Raw genomic sequence first — 19153 nt, 5'->3', positions numbered from 1 at the left:
ACTTTCAACAAATTCTTAATTCACAAGGGCGAAGTCATTTTTTAGCGAATCTAATACATCTTAGCATATCAGAGCATTCAGGCTGGCTTACTTAACTGTGTATTTTAATGACAAAAATGCCAAGTCACAGGAAAGGGAAGGACTATGCAAAACTAACCTAGTCTTAAGCTCTTAACTTCCAGTTTGCAGGAACTACTGTGACTTGAGGAACAAATGATGTGACCCATAATAGTCTCGCCTTCTCAAATGAAAATTCAGTGCAGTGTCATGAAAAAAAGGGGGCAGCGGTTGGCAGGGCTATTCTAGAATAAGGGAAATTTAAGCAATATAATCACATATTCCCACCTGTGATTCTTAACTGGATCCTGCCTGTGATTCTTAACTGGATCCTGGTTTGAAGAAGCCAGCTAAAACATTTCGGGGAGAACTGGGGAAGACTTGAATTGGGTGTTTGAAGATGTTAGGGAATTACTGTGAATTGTGTTAGGTGTGATGATAGTATATGATTAAGTAGAACAGTGTCTTTTTTTTTTTTTACATACAAGCTGAAATATTTAAGGGTGAAGTGTAACATATTTATAACTTCCAACACTAAGCAAATATGAAAACATCAATTACTGAAACTAGGCAATGAGTATGGTTGTGCCAGTTACCAATTTACTGCCTTACTTTGTGATATTGGAGCTGGACCTATAAACATTTCTCCTTTGCCAGCTGGTACCATGTTAAGCTTTGTCAGTAGGGGAGGTGGACAGACAGTGCAGGAGGAAGGGGCTTCTTTTGTTTCTGTTTCTATGCACAGCTGCCAGGGGTGCTCTTGGGACACTGATGGTTAATTTTATGTGTCACGTTGGCTGGGCCACAGGGTGCCTAGGCTTCTAGTCAACGTTACTCTCCAACAGGCCTGACTCTCCACCTGGAGGGGAAGGGAAGCCTGTCCAAGGGTATTCTTTCCTTGGGGACTCTCTCAGTCCTAGAGTAGTAATCTTTTATCTCCTAATAGCTAATCCCATCGTTGGTTAAGAATTTTTTATATCAAAATTATCCCTGTTCAAATTAAAGATATGGTTGCTGTCTCCTGACTAGAACCTTGACTAATAACAATAATTACTGTCATATTTCTACTGTTTTATGTTTGAAGTTTTCCTTAAGAGCTAAGCCAAATTTCTCATCATTCATTAAATATTTTACGTAAAACAAAAGACTGTTTTCCTTTCTTGTAAGAGTTCAAAATGTACAACCAGAGTCATGATTATATTGTCATACTTTTTACTAATAAATTGAGAGACGATTCATATAAATTACCTATGTATTAAAAACATGTTACTCCCAACTGTGTTAACTCATGTGTTTCAAGAGAATACTGGTACGTACACAATGTGACTTGCTATAACAGAATTTTCATAAGCTATACAAGTCTTTGATAACAAATCAACTTAAACTTTGTTGGAAATAATTTCTACCAAAGATTCATAATTAGCATAATCCTTCAATGACTGTACAAGTTCATCCAGTAGGTACTCTCCTTGCATAAAAGTTTCAAGATCATGAAGTGACTTGTTTATTCTGTGATCTGTGACCCGGTTCTGTGGAAAATTGTATGTTCTTATTTTCTCTGACCTTCCTTTAGTGCCAATCTATATATTAAAAGAAAAAAGATATGAAATACAGTTAAATTCAGGGCAACTAAACCTACAAATTTAACTTACCTGGAGATTAAGCTCTTGGTTTATAATTTACAACAATGTTAAGAAGCAAGTTTTAAACATTCTGAATCCTCAAATAACATGGGAACTTGATAGAGAAAAAAGAATATAGGCTTTAAAGTCAGACAGGTTAGTACTTGAATTTTGAATCCTCTCTCTGCCATTTAATACTTTATGACTTCAGGTAATTTATTTCAACTCTATAGCTTTCCCCATTTGTAAAATACAGACAGTACCTACTGCACAGTGATGGTGCATACACACAGCCTGGCACACAGCTGATACTCAGATGCCAGCTAAACATATAACCTCTGTGAATTAATCTGGTTATCATCAGTGATGACAAAGTTATAATAAGGAGTTAACAGAAGGGGTCTGTAATTATAAAGTCAAATGCCAAACAGGAAATAAGTTGTTTCCATTGCAACTTTCTTCCATAATTTTCAAAGGATTCAAAATGAATGGGAATTCCATATTTCTTTTTAAAATAACTTGGGTGAATGAGAAAGACACTTCTGAATATAAAAAACAGGGCAGAGGTGTAAGATTGCTATAAAACAAGTATAGCCCTTGGTTGAGCTGCTTGAATTATACTCTAATTTTGACAAATACATTGAAATGATTTTAATACATACAAAAACTTGTTTATCTAAAAATATTTTTATCCTTTAGAAGCATTTTTAAGATTTCAGTTTTACCTGAATCTTTCTAGCATTGTATCGTTTACTTGTTTCTTCTTCTACATGCAGGCTGTATAGTTTTGCACGTAACTTTTTCATAGCCATCTCTCTGTTTTTCAGTTGAGATCTCTCTTGTTGGCATTCGGAAACAACACCTGAATAGTGTTATGAGAATTAAAGAGTTTTAATAGAAACATCTTCATTTATTATCAAGGAATACTCCTTTTCCTTCTCATTCTTTTTCTTCTTCCTTTATAAAGGGAAAAAATAGGATTCTAATATAAAAAAGGAAGACTGTAAACTTAACAAGTAACTTTTACAATTATCGGAAAACTGAAAATTTGAGTTATAGCTCAAAAGTATTTCCATATTGAAGGCATACATACTAAACAATAAGCATTAGTCATTTAAAATGGATTATTTTCTGGTACCTTCAGCTAGTCACCATAATTTTTTTTTAAAGTAATAACTACTCATTATACAAACTGAATTATAAAAGTTAATCTTATTACCAGAGTTAGTCGCTATTAATATTTTTGAGTATTTCCATCCACTTTTTTTTCTATTCCTGTTTATATATTATGTATTACATAAGACATCATCTTCAAGTTTAACGTGAGGATTTCCCCATATTAAAAAAGAAGAAAATGAACCCAGCACTCCTATCAGCCACTCCCAGTCAACAGGAATTATGACTGAGCTCATTTACAGTAGGCGGTTCTTGTATTCTTTCTAGACAACGGAGGTCTGTTACCATATGCTCTTTATCACATGTAAATCAACAGTAAAAACGTTTAATAACAGTGTATTGTATACTAATAGTATTTTGAAGGCTTAAGGAATATTGAGTTATAGCTCCATTGCCTTACTGTCCAGAATTAAGACAGAACCCCTGGATGTCTGCAGATGGACTTAATGGAAAGAAGCCCCTGAAATTACCTGCAAAACTTTGCATATAAGCATGTTTTTCTGGGTAGCAGGTCCAAGCTTTCATTTTCTCAAAGGAATCCATCTCCTCCTCCCTCCAAAAAAGGGTAAGAACTAGTGATTTAGACCATTTTTTGATAAAGGAGAACCCATGATATTACTTCATTGTGAGGATTTTTTTAAATTAATGATATAGTCACTAACATGGAAATTACCTGGGCTTAGATCCCTCCCTCTTTCTGGTTTTGTAATTATCCTGCAGAGTTTCAGCTAAGGATTCAAGATAAATCAAGTATTAAATGACAACTGTATTCCTCTGATAACTGACGATCTGTGTCAGTGGAAAATTAATCAAGTCATTCAGAATTCGATTTCTTTCTTCATTGTTTTATGTTGAAGAAATAAGTACATACCTGTCGGAAGATGAACTATCCGGACAGCACTGTCTGTGGTATTTACGTGCTGCCCCCCAGCTCCACTGGCTCGCTTAGTATCAATCCTCAAATCTTTAGGATTAATTACCAGATTAACCTATATGTAAGAGAAAAGTTGGGATTTAAAAAAATTACATGTATGATCTGTTCAAAGGGAAGAACTATCTATTTATAAATATAAATACATGTCATGTATACATTTTATGTAAGGTTTAATTTTAAGAACAGAAAGTAGTTGGAAGGATACCATTTTTTAAACTTTTCTTATTGGAAGAGCGCATTATCAAAACATAATGTAAAACAAAAACAAACCCTCCCTAATCCTCAAAAACTGGACTTCTCTGTAATTACCCTTTTCTTACCAATAGCAGAATTCAGCTACTAACAGAAATGTGAATATAATAGCTAAAATGATGTGAGTGCAAAAAGACTTTAGCAGAGGGGAAAAAAAATGACACTAGCTTAAGAACTATAGGAAGGTTTTATTTTGTTTAATTTTAAATAAAGGAGGATTTAAACATATTTAGAGGCAGAGAAGAGACAAACGGAAATGTCAAAGGCCAAGAAGTCAAGATAGACTCAATTCATAAATACACTGGGACCTGACATCAGGATAATGCTCTGTCCTGCGAGTCACCATCCAAAGCGCTGTATTTAAAAAGCTCTTTCATGAACCATTACAGCCCAGTCTGTGAGATGTCCACAACCCCAGGAGCAGGAATCCTATCATTCGTAGGCCCTCCATGTCTCCCTGGGTGGCTCCTTCTTACCGTTGCTGGAAGAACGAAATGAGATGACATATGGACCTCAGTCTTCAGTCTCCATCTTTTTCTGAAAACTCCTTACATCTCCAAGATGCTTAAGCCAAAGTGACTATATCTAGGTGTGGCTCCTCCCATCTATCCCATTTCACTCTCTCCCTTAACTGTTCTGTTGCTCATCTAGGCTTCACACAAAACTCAGACATGAAGAAAGGAACTCCATTAACCTTATTAGAGAGAAACCCTCAAACTTCCTTCTCAAATCATTCATACTCCATTTGGAAAAACAAGTTACATATTTCCTATCACTTTTCAGCAGAAGGGATATAAGCAAAATAGAACTTCCCAACTAAGCTCCCTTAAGAATATTATACAGTCTGAGGATTTATCTGTGAAAATAAAGTGTACTCATTATGAACCTGTAGCAATATACTTCCATTTTAATATGATTGGGTTATAAAGTAGCAATTTTGTTAAGTAAGAGTTATCCTTTGTCAAAACAGGATTCTTGCTATTAATGTTCTGGGAACAAGTCACACAAAGCAGAAGTCTTTATAAAGGTAATCACTCTTGAGCTCTATTTAATATCGTTTCTCCTATACATGGTCTCAAAATATCTACTTGAAGCTTAGTGCTGGAGAAAAAATAATAAATAGGCAATGTAAGATTAGATCACTTATATATTCTTAATTCTTACCATCTACTGTTAAAATCATACTTTGTGGACTGTGAGAATGTATTTGTAAAAAAACCTCAAAATACATGATGCAAAAGAGACACTCAATTCAGTACAGTGAGTGTTACTCTGGGGTCAAGGCACTGTGCTGGTCCCAGGATTCCAAGGAGAGGGGCCTGTGGTGCCTCACCTCGGTGGGTTGGGGTAAGATCGCCACCGTCATGGTGCTGGTGTGGATGCGGCCTTGCTTCTCTGTCCTGGGCACTCTCTGTACTCTGTGCACACCTCCTTCAAATTTCATGTGCTTATAGGCTTCTGAACCCCCAATGCTGGCAGACGCATGTCTAAGGCCACCTTGAAAACATTGGGAAAAGGGAATTATTTTATTTTCCCCACCATTTATAAACAACTGATCATCACTTCTACCATCTTGAAATATATTTAAAAGAGCTATGAAATAAGCATATTGATGATAAAACATACTGAAAACCTTTAACAAGTCTATGATATTCACTTAATATCTTTATTTCGTATAACTATTAAACATAAAGCATTTATGGTGTTAACTGTTCAGTAACACCTCTAAAGGACCACTTTTAAAAGACTTAGTTAGTTATTCAGTGGTTAGTACGGAATGACTAACGTTTTATAGGCCATTTCAAACTTGATATATTTGCATTCAAAATTATTAAGTAAATGATAAGCATAAAACTACTTAAGCATCCTTATAAATTATAAAGCCTAGTCATGATCTTTCCAACCCTTTCCTAAAATATATGTAGATAGATAAATTAAATCTGTACTTTTTCAAAACAGTTTACTGACCTATTTCACTTGGAAAATATTCCAGGGTTTCAAAATGCCATCTTTTAAATGCAGCATACTGCTGATACATATCAAATATCTCTGAGGTAAACAACATTGCCTCCTGACCCCCAACTCCTGCAGTTACCTCCAGGACCAAATCATTTTCATCCGTTTCTTCTGAGGGAACCAAAAGTAAGATAATCTGCAAATACAAAAATATCACCCCTCCTATAATTAAGATTTAAAACTTAAAAAAAAACCTCAATGATTAGATGTAGGATTTTAAATATTTAATTTAAAGTTTCTCTAAGCAAATAATTTAATATTGCTGATTACTGTTCAATTATCTTGCCAATTAGAACCGTATAATGCATAATTTCCAAAAATATTAATGTTATAACTACATTATAAATGCTATATATGGTTCAGCTAAAACTTGAGGTGTTTTTATTTCTTTTTGGTGTTCATGTATACATATCTGTTCTCTACTCAGTTAATAAGTGCTTGCTGTGAGTAGTACACTGTATTGTGTACAGCATACAAAAGAAGATTCTAGCTCTATCCCTGGAAATTTATAGCCTAGTATGGCAGGAAAAAAACACTCAAATTGTGTATTTTTTCTAAGCTTCTTTAACATGGAAGAGAAACTTGCAATTTTGGAACTGGAGAGGCCTTTAGAGAAGATCTGGTCCAATTCCCTCATTTTACAAGTAAAAGAAAATGAGATTAATAGAAGTGAGATGACTCGTTAAGGAGCCGTGCGTTATTACTGTCCAACAGGCACAAGAACTCAGATCCCTGTGCCTAACTCAGTCTTCCTTTCATTACAATTCTATGTTTCACACTGCAGTATGTACTTATTAAGGAGATACAGAAAAAAGACTTCTTAGATGAGGTGAATTAAGAAAAAAAAGCTGCCAACATTTATTGGTTCTTTAATATTGACAGGCACTCTGCTAAGCACTCTGTGTACTTTAATTCTTAAAATATCCCGGGCGGGTTCTATTAACAGCTCCACCTTAAGAAGTTTAACGAAGTTTAACTCTAGTTGCCCAGTATCCTACAACTAGAAAGTGGAAGAGCTAGAATTTGAACCCAAGGCTACCTGAGCTCTGAAATATCACTTTGTGTTGGTCAGGAGCTATACTTGCTTTCCTACTTTTCCATCTCTCTGGCCTGTGCCAATAGAATGTGACCACTCAAATCCTGAACTAACATGACAGAATTTTCATCTGTTAATTACTAGCCAATGAACAGAAACCATTAGTACGTATGTCCTTCTACGTCACAAAAAATTTAGAAAATGGGTAGAAGGCAAGCTACATGAAACTTTTCACTCTATAGTGGAACTTTTCTTCTAGACTGGTGGTGGGGACATAAATTTTTGGTAAGTTCTACACTTGGATAAAGAGAATCTCTAAATTAAGCCCCTCCTTTCCAGGATCCTTCCTCACCGTATCATGTTCTTTCACTTATATTTCCAGAGATAACTGCTGTAAACCTTTAAGCTGTGCTTTACAGAATTAATGAAGAGTGGATCTAATTTCATGATCCTTCGTCTAACTCCATATGTTCTGCAGTTCTCCTAGATATAAAGCAAAAGCAATGCAATTCCATTTTAAAAATCCTAAGGGCCTATTCTAGGCTGGCACTGTAATAGTGCCAGAGACACAAAGATAAGGAAATATTCCTGCTTCCTCCTACCATCTCTCTGTAACCTCTTCTTCTCATCGTCCATCCCCATCCTCACCTCTCTTAAAAACAAAAGGAAAATATACTACCAACATTTCACTGCCTTTCTGGCAAATCCTATTAATGTGACAGTCATCTTTCTTTCAGAGTTCTATCAATACAATCCTTTTAGTATGATAAGAAACAGGACCATGGGGAGTATGCTTTTTCCTTCTTTAAAAACCAGTTTATAATTATAAATACTAGCAAGCTGCTTAGTTCTTGACTTGCTTTTATAAACTTCTAATAAAATACATTAGAAGTAATAGCATGCACGGATGCTTTATTCCTTGCACAAATACCATACCTGATGCTTCAATTGAGCTATTTCTTTCTGACATGAAGTTATTTCACTCTCTGCAAGTTTCCTTAAGTCTTCATTTTCATCTAAGAAAAAAAGGCAGCAGGTTAAGTTTTCCTTAATTAGTAATAAATTGCTAACAGAATTCAAGGAATAGTTTTATGGTTATTGTAGCTTAAGGGAAAAATAACAATTATCCTGTCCTTTTAATAACTGTTATTAATTTAAAGCATTTTATGCATTAGTTTTCAAAAGCATGTAGGTTAAAAAAAATTTTTTTTAAGTTTTTCCTGATGACAAAAGTGTATGTTCAAAATAAAAAGAATCTCTATAGAAAAATAGGAAGCTACAAAGCTTTTCTATAATTCTGCCTCCCCAAAATATTTGTATTAACAAATATGCTTTTAGTTTTCCAACTCAGACTCTACAATAACAAATGAATACACTGAGCTAGTTAGAAAGACCGGAAGGGGAAGAGAAGGTACCACCAGTTAGACCAAAACTGAGTTAAAAAGTAGGAAGTTATTTATTGTCTTACTAGTAAATGCTTCATTATATGAAAGTGTCCACCTAAATAAACATTTAGACCCAGCCTAATATTGACAGAATATTTACATGAAGCAGTCTTCTCTCTCAGGCTTTACCTAAATCTTATTTCATCTTTCAGTTTTAATTTTTACCATACAAAATATACCTCCTCATTCCTCTACCCTATGGACAACATGCAGCCTTTAGAAAGGAGACAGGTGGATATTTTCTTAGCTATTACAATTTTCTGTCTCTGTTGAAAGAACAAACTCTATCAGCTGGAATGTTTATTCATTTATTAACAGCCAGTTATGCTGGGAGCTGGGGGTAATATGTTAAGACCTGCCCTCAAGGCAGGATTTTAGATCATTTTACTTTCTTTATATTATTCTAGGGGAGAAAAACTCACAAAAAATAACCTAAAACATTATGTGATTAAATACTAAAATAACAGCATGCTGAAGGATTTTTTGTTTTTGGGGATGGGCAGAAAAAGGAAAGAAGGAGAGAGAATGACAACAGCAAAACTGAGATAGGCGAGTATAGAGTGTTGGTGGAATGGCAGGGAATTCTTTTGGCAAGAATTTGGTGAAATGTAAAATGTGCTTAATTAGAAAAAGGAAAAATGAATTCTAGCCCTAGTTCAACCACCAAGGTTCTCTTAGGGCAACACACCCAACTTCTGAGTCTCAGTAATCTCAAGAATAAAATGAAAGATCTGAGCTGGATGATCTCTAAGGGGCCTTTCAGCTCTGAAATGCAGTGTAAGGCTAAGGAGATTGGAACTAGAGTGTGGAAGTAATCTAATTTAAATACTACATTTTATTTAATCCAGTATACCCAAAACACTGCCAATTTCAACATGTAATCAATATAAAAAATATTATATATTTTTTAATATTAAGGCTTTGTGGCTGCTACTTGGACTTTAAGCTTGGCTTAAGGAATGAAACTGATTTAATTTTTTCCCAAAGGATACTATGTCTCAACTATACAATTGCATTAGTCTCCCATTTTCCATGGCATCTTCAGTCCTATTCCAGGCTGCTTCTAAACTGCCACCAATCAAGATTCCTAAGCAAGAACGCTATTCCTATCGTTCACTCCCAATCTGAAAGCTTCTGCTGGCTGGCTTCTGCCAACAGGATGAAATCAAACTTTGTAGGTTAGTACTTGAGCCCCCTTACAAAATGGTTCCAACCTCCCCTTCCTTGGTTAACACAGAGTTCAGTGATTAAGAGCATGAGATTTGGGGTCAGTCCTATCCAAGCTCCATTCCTTACAAGCAGTGTCACCCGAGTTGAGTTATTTTATCTTTATGTCTCAGGTTCCTCTTCTGTTGAATGAGGCTAACAGAACCTACTTCATAATTTATTACGTGAATTGTATGAGTTATTAGATAAAGGAAGCTAAGCAAAGCCTGGAGTATGGCAAAGGATCAATAAAGGTTAAATTATTATTAAATCATCTAAGGGTGGGCCTTTATCCCTGTACAAGTCTTTCCCAACAAGTTCTCCTTGCTCTCCTAGGTCTTTATCGATATATGTTTTTACTTATCATCTGAATTATAATTAATTTTCTTGCCCCTAATAGATTGTGATCCTCTCTAGGGCCTTTCCAAAGTGTGCGCCACAGACCAGCAACTAGGCATCCCCAGAAGCTTGTGCAAATGCAGAAACATAGGCCCCATCCAGATTCGAATGGACACGAATCACTTGGGAAATCTGTTAAAACCGCATGTTTCTAGGTCTCAGATTCCGAGTCTGGGTTTACTTAGCAAGAACCTCTCCTGTCACTTTTGCGGGTGGTCCCTGTACCACACTTACAAACACTGCTCTCGAGCCCATAACAGGACTAGTGCCTTATTTGTCTGGCGAGCTAATCTCCTGCTATTAAATACGCAACCAATAAAGGTCAACTTAAGTTTTGTAAACGGGCGCAGAGCACTGTCAAGGGAGCCCAAGGAGAGGATATGGGACCCGAACTCACAGAAAGATGCCTTGACCTCTGATGCAATCCAAAAGGGCTGCAACCGGGGAAAGACTTCAGACTCGGAGAGAGTGTGGACATCTGAGCAGCGGCTTAGTGGTAAGGGCAAGTGAAGAGTCAAGAATCTGCTCTGAATTCCGCTCCCCTAGGCCCGGCCCTTACCGTGTAGCAGGTGCCCGGTCTCCTGCAGCTCCTGTTCCTTCTCGTTCAGAAGCTTGGCCACCGCCACCAGCTCAGGCCGCCTGACCTGCAACTGGACTTCAGACCCTACCTGGCGCTCGAGGAAGGTCCGTAGGGGTCCGCCGCGGGCGAACAGCTCCTCCAGTGGAAGGCTACCGCAGCTTACCTGTCGGCGGGCCGGGCCAGCAGCCTGCCGGGCCCACCGAAAAGCACTCCGAAGAAACCTTGACCGCATAGCTACAGCCGGACGTCCGAAGCGCACAAGAGCCGGAAGTTCCGGACGGAGCAAATCTCGCGACACCGCGCAGCTTGGCAACAGGGGCGAGACCTAGCCAAGCACCGCCCGGCGCACGCGCCGGTTTAAAAGGGCCTCCCGGAAGCCTGGCTGGGAACTTCTGGCCAATTATTATTAAACGCCGTATTATTCGCGGAGGCCGGAAGTTGATGGGCAGAGCCGAAAGCGATAGGGGAGGGTCCGAGAGACCTCGGGCACCTCCTCTAAAGGCTAGGTCAGACACGCCTCCTTGAACGAGTGGGGGGCGGAGTGTTAGACCGGAAGGAGAAAGCAATAGGTTGTCTTTACGTTTTCTGACGTCGAAGATTTGTCTCCCAGGCCCTCAGTGAGGTTTTAAAGTACGGCAATGGAGGGCAGTCTACTGTCCGCTAGAGGGGCTGAGGTCACAGCACGGATGTCCTCTCTCGTGCCAGCCTGGACTGTCGTCTCCAAGAGCGAATTGTAGGATGGTTATCAGTGTGTACGTGTGTTTACTCTTCCAATTTTCCTGCTCATGTTTCTCTTTTCGACGGTGGTTAAGGTTCGTATTAACAAAGACGTGACAAGTAGACTCGAAGGCAACCACGGAGTGATTTAGCAGTCTGCTTTCCTGCCCTTTATCTGCCACTTAATTTACCTGCTTTTAAACGGCTTCCTTCCACACTGAGTCTCATGCCCATTCTCACTTATTCCTTGTTACTCAGCTACTTTTTAAGGTGGTTGAGCCATTCCGTGTTGCAACCAATCACAGCCCAGCAAAGCCTTCAGAGCCCCGCCTCCGGTAGCCCCGCCCCCCAAAACCACCAGCCTACACCCCCCAAACTTGAGAGTGGATTAGTGCCAGGAATACTGAAGTTTACGGGTATAATGCTTTTGCATTTTTCAAAAGACCTTTTCATAGCCCACCAGAGGAATGTATATGAGGGAATAATACAATCTAGACAGGCCTGAGGATGCAAGGGCTGAACGTTCAATCTGGGAACTCCCACTACCTAACTGGTTTGAGCAGGATTTACTAAGTGGTGGTGTAACAGTACAGAGACCTAATATACCCAAAATCTTCTTACTTATTCTTGTAAAAAAATGGTAAAATACAGGAGCCCTTGACAAGGTTAAGTCATCCTTAAGTCATCTAATCAGAATTGTTGAGGTTAAGTATAAATTCTTATAAAATGAGCTTGCATCATTTCTTTGCCCTCTACATACAAATGCAAAGTGAAGTAGAATGAGCTGACTCTCCAAATAATATAGAACAAAAATAGGTTTTGCTACTTAGAAGCTTCAACTAACTCAAATCTTCTTTCACTTTGAATGTGTATTAAAGCCACACTACTTTATAAAATTGTTTTGCTTTAAAATAGTGATCCAAACCCAATTTAAAAAATTCTAATCCGAGTATAGAACAGGACTGGTTAGGTTGTCTGCATCTCTTTTAGGAATAGTTTTTTTCCAAGTCTAAACTCAACTTTGAATATTAGTTTAAGCATAGAAATTGTGGGAGCTACTTGAACTCAATATAAATCTCTCAGCTGAATTCTCAAAACGAGTTATTTCAAGAGTATACTTTATTATTTATAAAAGATGCAAAAATGTAACAAGTGATAACCTTATAGAACAATGTAAAGAATCCTGCCAGCAATTATTTTCCCTCAGATGTGTAAGCAATTTAAGCAACATAATTAAGTGCACCTTTACTCCTATAGTGTTACACCAATGAGGAAACAGTAACTTTTCTAAGGATACATTGGTGAATTCTTTATTCAAAACATTTTTAAAAAGTCAGTGTAATGCATGTGCATTTTACAATAATATCCATAGGTTTCCACAATATAGTCAAATGAAAACAGCTTTAGTTTTACTTTGAAAACTCAAAGAAATATACACTGTTCGAGATTTCTGAATTTTTTTCCATTATGGTCATGCTCAAATTCTATTACATGTTGAAAATTCTAGCATTTTCAGTTAGTCTGTTATTGTACATAGGTAAAATAATAAAATAGATTCAAGGAAGGGGGCATAAAAACCCAAAACGACTTAAGTTGGTGGAAAAATAATCTGGATTATCTATTCAATTTATAAGTACCTACAGTTATTCTGGCATTGCAAAATAACCAAACATGGCGTCTCAAGTTATATTCATGCATTCAAAATTTCTTTATGGTCCACTAATAAATATTGGTGAAGTCCAAGATATGGATATAGATTATTAAGTACAAAGAACATGGTAGAAAAAATTACACACGTTCAATATAAATTTTACAGAACCAAACACATTGAAATACTTTTTAATATTTAGCAAACACCCTAAAATCATATACAAGATACACTGTATTTATGACATAGTTTAAAGCAAGGGGGAAAAATCAAGCCTTTTACATTATTCCAGTATTCAGTGTTCATTGTTCAGTGGAAGGCAATATAGAAAAGTACTCAGCAAAATCATCATCAATTTAGATTACCTTTCATGACAGTAAAACTAAAATCTTCACTATCCAAGGGATGCAGAGGATTAAGGTAATCATACAGGTAGTTCAAGGGAAAAAGTTAACTTTCACCTCCTTTAAGTGAATGTTCAAGCTAACACCATTTTGGAGTTTTACTTTCCCATATCAATTTCCAGTTCATTATATTTTCTTCATAGTATTGGTTAGCAGTCATTTAATGGAACCTAGTAGCAATGCTGAGGAATCTGCTCAGAATACTTTTATCTCAGTGTAAATGTCCAGTAAATTTACGTCCAGTATACCCTCTTAAAAAATGTACCACTTTACAGTGGAAAAACCTAACAGACACTACCTCAGCCAGGTGATGAAGTTCAACATCAACAAAAATAAGTCGTAATGATGGTATGTACCTTTGATATGGTGTGATATGAATGGCACTTCTGCCGTCTTTCTTCCAAAAACTGGTAACACTGGTAATCGTGGGAAAAAGATCAGACAAATTCCAGTTGAGGGCCATCTTACAAAATACTAGACCTGTACTTCTCAATACTACCAAGGTTATCAAAAACAAGAAAAGTTTGAGAAAATATCACAGCTAAGAGGATACATGGTGACTAAATGTAATGTGGCACCTTGAATCCTGGAACAGAAAAAAGACATTAGTTTAAGGGAATCTAAATAAAGTGTAGACTTAATAATGCATTGATATTGTTTCATTAATTGTGACAAATGTTTCATGGGTGTGTCATATATGGGTTCTATCTATACTATCCTTGCAATTTTTCTGTAAATCTAAAACTATTCTAAAATAAAAGGTTTAATGAAAATTTTTATGAACATACAACTGCCTTTTATTCTTTTATTTTCATATTTTCATTATAAAATTATTTTAAAAATCATACTACCTTAGTAGTAAGAAGAATGCTTTCTATTCCATGCCAGTATCAATGTTTTCTACAGGCCAATCTCTTTTAATTTAGTTTTACCTCTAACCACCACATATTTATTTGGCAAATTAACTGATATTTATATTCTTCCTATCCTTGGGAATGTTTTATTTCCTGTGGAAATAAAATTTTCAAATGATTTCTCTTATTTAAACTTTGATTTAAACCTACAATATTATACACATACTCACACATATGCATATGCACATCTAAATATATCTTTGTGTGTGTCATTGAAAGAAACATACTTCTTGTTTGTAGCTTCAGTGTGATGTTGGTGAACTGAGAACAGTGATTTTGAATCACATTATTGAACAAAGCAATAACATATTCATATATTACTCTGTCTTAAAATAAGCTTGGTTGTATTTTTTAATGAATAATTAAATCATATTTTTAAAGTATAGTTTGAAAAAATCGGGAAAGTGCATTAAAATGGCATTTAATACATACATTCTTGAAAATGGGAATTATTATTGAGCTGGAGAACTTTAATAAAATAATAATATTATATGTAACACTTCACTCTTTCCATGTTTATTTCATTCCCATGGCCATCCTGTAAATTATTATATTCCTCATTTGAAGATAAACAGGGTCAGAGAGGATAAGTGATTTGCCCAAAGTCACGTGAGACAGAAACGTAACTTGAAACCAAATCTATAATTAAAGCCTGGTATCTGGAAACAAAACTTATCGCTCTGTACACTGTTGTGTGTTGCAAGGATACTACTAAGAGTGTTGCGGAGAAGATCTGAAGCAAGTTTTTGGTATCAGTTTCATTGGTAAATATTTGAAGTTGCAGCAAGTAAGGAATAACTAAATTTGCAGATTGAGTATTGTTTTCTCAGGAGAACAAACATTTTATATTGGTCAGAAATTTTTAAAAAACTGAAAAGAGCATGCAAATATAAGTGCCTGAAAACTATGAAAATTAAGGTCATAAACTGTCAACATAAATACATAGGCAAAAAAAATTCTGGAAATATCTTTACCACTTTTCAGAATAATTTGCCAATGTATCTAATGCAAAGTTTTCAAACTCAAGTTTGACAGGGTTCTATCTATAGACATTTTGGATCTAAGGAATTTTAGGTGGCTTATTTTCCTATTTTCTGATTTTATGTTGAATTTCTTCCTTGTATATTTCTTCCTCAACACATCTGGTATATTGCATTTTTTTGCAAATGTAGTTTGTTACAATTACAATATGACATTTTTTTCACTGTAAGTTAAAAGTGTATAAAAAAATGGATAAATTCAAAAAATAAAAATCAGGTATTATTTTAAATCAGCTTAATGGGGTGAAAGTGTATTTTTTTGCCCCTAATAAATAAATGCTATTTACTTATTTCTATAGTCTTTTTGCAAAACTGATCAGGTAAATATATGATACACATTTCATTCCACAAGTAAGAATCTAGGCAGCATTAAAGGATACGAATAAACACCCCATGCACCATGACCAAATATCAGAACTGGTCATCCTATGTACATATTTTAAAATTTTTAAAAATGACCAGATTATGGTCTTGATTTTTGCACTTCATAGTGTTGATATCAAAACTGTGTTTTGCTATTGTTCTCTTGCCAGTGCACCTGCTGTGCTTAGAGCTGCCCTATAACACTGTCGGGACATCTGTATTACCTTTAGGTAACATAATAATAGTTATCCAGAGTAAAGAAGCATCATGCATTCATTATTAGTGTGATCTATGTTCAAGATCCATCTCTGAAGAAATCTCTCCAATTTATATAAATATATGTATACATATTCATATATAATCTATATCCTCTACTTTTCATTATAGACACATCTGAAGTTAGGCATTATTTAAAGAGCATTAACCTCTTTCTGTGTGCATTAGTAGATTCTAACAGTATACAAAGATATCTTGGCAATGTAAAATATAAAGTGTACCTTCTAAAGTGCTAATTTTTCCCCTGGGAGGAATTTACTCACTAGGAAAAATCAAACTCTACCAAAACAAATATTGTGCTCTTGGAATGGTAGCATAGACACCAGTTGAGGGCTTTTTTTGTTTATTATAGCTCTGTAATTAAAACTGAAGGAATTATACCATACTTTAAAAATTGGTAGAGTTGCAAATACACAGACATACTCTTACATGGAAACTTTAAACATTTTGAAATTAAAAGAGAAGCACTCCCCTCCCCTGAAAATAGGAATTTAGCACGGAAATCTCACATAGCATGGTTACCAACATCTGATGTGTAAATCTACTCTAGAATCATTCTCAACACAACTTCCTAATCAGATTTCAAAAGGATATACTAGCTTCAAAATCTGTATTCTACAAATGCCCAGAGTTAGAGATTAGGACTCTTTATAAGGGCCCTTATCTTTTACATTTGGTAAAATATTAAAGGTATTGTCAAACAGACAATTCATCTAATAGTCCAAAGTATCTTATAAAGATAACTTATGACTAGCAAGTCACCATCATATATAGTAACAACAAGAATATAAAGTCTACATTTAAAAAGATTGATGCATGCAGTGTATCATAGTATATTACATATTTTCTAGTCATGTGCCTCAAACACAACAACAAGTATGATATTACAACATATATGTGTATACAGCATAGTAGCATAACAATACTAATCAAGAAAAAAATTAGATAATTTAGTAACAATAAACTTCACAATAGAAGTGATGATTCTTTTAGCTTTTTCTTCACTCATCAGGAAAAAAATACGACTTTTTGTAAACATCTTCATAGTTATCTTTTTCACCATATTACTGAAAACTATTGTTCAAATAGTAAATATCTAATTGACATGGATAAAGCATGTCTTAACACACTAACACTTTCAGACAGAAACACGCATTTGTTAAAAGAAATAATTATTATAAATATTTTCTATCTTGTATTTTAACTACATTTTCATAAATAATGTATTTAAAAGTGCTGAATATAGTAGGATAGTCAGCAACGCCAGTGTAAACAGAACGTTTTGTTTTCTACTCTGCAAACTTTTGTTTTTAAATCCCATTTTGTCAAACACTGCAACAGTTAAAGTATTTGCATAGGGAATAGATAATAGCCCTTTTAATCATATCTCCTGAATTCTGTATAAGTTAGAAAATCAAATTCACTTAAAAAAGCAATTCTTGAAATGTTTTAAGTTTATGGAAAAAGAAAATTACAATGTCAATCTTTCAAGTAAAATAAATGTTAAAAAGAAAACTCCAAACTTGTTTTTTTAAAAAAACTTTAATAAATTAAAAAAATGAGAGGTAGTTAAAAAAATGACAAAGGAAACTTATAATTTTAATATCCTTAATATAAGGCCAGTATTCTTAGTGGATATAAATATTTTTAAAACTTTCATTTTAGGTTACTCAATATTTATTAAGTTTAAGATTAAAAAAATAGCCTCCAGGGGATATTAATATTCAAATGTAACACCTTGATATAAATATGACACTGACTTTTGTGTGTGTGTGCGAGATAGGATACTGTTTTCTTGAATGTCAAAAGTACATGCCAATGTCAGGCAAGTATTTTTTGTCTTAAAGATTTAGTAGTACATATAAAAAATAATACGGCAGCTAAAAGATTTGAGCACTGTACTGCCTTTCAATTATGGATCAGAATGGTTTGGTTTTAACATTTTTTAAATAAGTCATTTTTAAGATACTATGTGAAAACAGTTAAGGTCTGAAGTAGAGAATTATCTTCTAGAGAACTCCTATAAAACTTTTCTTGCTTAAAAACTTAGCTTTTCTTGGATTTCACTTTCAAGGAAAATATGCCACAGCACAGATGCTATTCATCAAAAGTTTTATGATGCTACATATAGGCATTCCTTTATTAAATCCTTTCTTTATATTCCAAAACTAAGTTATCAAGCTTATTATTATTTTTTTTTTTTTGCTAACGTACATACTTTACACAACCATTTTAGAACTGGAGAGCCAGTCTTTAATAAATTAATTACAGTATTGGACATCTGATACATAGATTCATTTTCCTCTATTACAATTAAAAAACAATATCACTCTTTGATTTGTCTTTGAGATAGAATATCTTCAAATTGTTTTGTGCTTTTTTTTCTCTTTTCTTCATATATATATGAAGAAAACTCTTCCGTAATGAAAATGCCACAGTTTTGGCAGTGAACAACCAGAGGAATTCCCCATTAGGATTTTCCAACAAACAGAGATAAATAGCTCTTTTTTCATGTACAGAAATATTGGCTTCAAAATTAGTGTACTGAGCATAGTATATAGCATGTTGAATACCATAGTTACAATTTAAAAATTGGCTTTTTCTGTCTTAGATTATATTTAAAAATGCAAACCACAGCCAACTTTTTGGCAATTATTTCTATAAGACCATATTGCACGAAAGTCCTTAAATGCAGATATAAGTTATTCCATTGGCTTAAATATTAACAACAACTACATGGCAAATGAAGCAGTTTTACTTTGCACATGCAGTCTCTGGATACACTAGGAGACTGTTCATAGGACTACAAATACAGTTTGCTTGCAAGTAGAATGCGTGTTGAACAAAACAAACTTAATTTGGCAATTCATTGTTTCAGGTGGTATTTTCTCCAAACTTAACCATGGATAACCTTGATAAAAAAATGGAGACAAAGACCATATGGTTGTATTTTCACAGTAGCCTGAGGAATGCTAAACTGTAGTTCTCCAGGAACTCAGTTTCAGGTGTTATTTAACTACTTTTATTTCTCACTCCAGCCCTCCAAACTGATTTTTTAAAAATAAAAA

At 35.0% G+C, this 19153-nt stretch overlaps 1 protein-coding gene across 1 annotated transcript; it reads right to left on the bottom strand.

Moving 5' to 3' along the window:
- Positions 1–873: 873 nt before the first annotated feature.
- MTRF1L (mitochondrial translation release factor 1 like) lies at positions 874–10996 on the bottom strand. Its single transcript, XM_060114351.1, has 7 exons — positions 10703–10996; positions 8030–8109; positions 6010–6193; positions 5375–5538; positions 3727–3844; positions 2405–2541; positions 874–1637 (listed from the first exon to the last, which is right to left on the bottom strand). Exons 1-7 carry the CDS (start codon positions 10953–10955, stop codon positions 1437–1439), a joined length of 1137 nt encoding a protein of 378 aa, XP_059970334.1. The 5' UTR covers positions 10956–10996; the 3' UTR covers positions 874–1436.
- Positions 10997–19153: the final 8157 nt, after the last annotated feature.

This window comes from Mesoplodon densirostris, chromosome 12 (assembly GCF_025265405.1).
Source record: "Mesoplodon densirostris isolate mMesDen1 chromosome 12, mMesDen1 primary haplotype, whole genome shotgun sequence".
Classification (NCBI taxonomy): Eukaryota; Metazoa; Chordata; class Mammalia; order Artiodactyla; family Ziphiidae; genus Mesoplodon; species Mesoplodon densirostris.
This window is presented reverse-complemented; position numbering and strand designations above follow the sequence as displayed.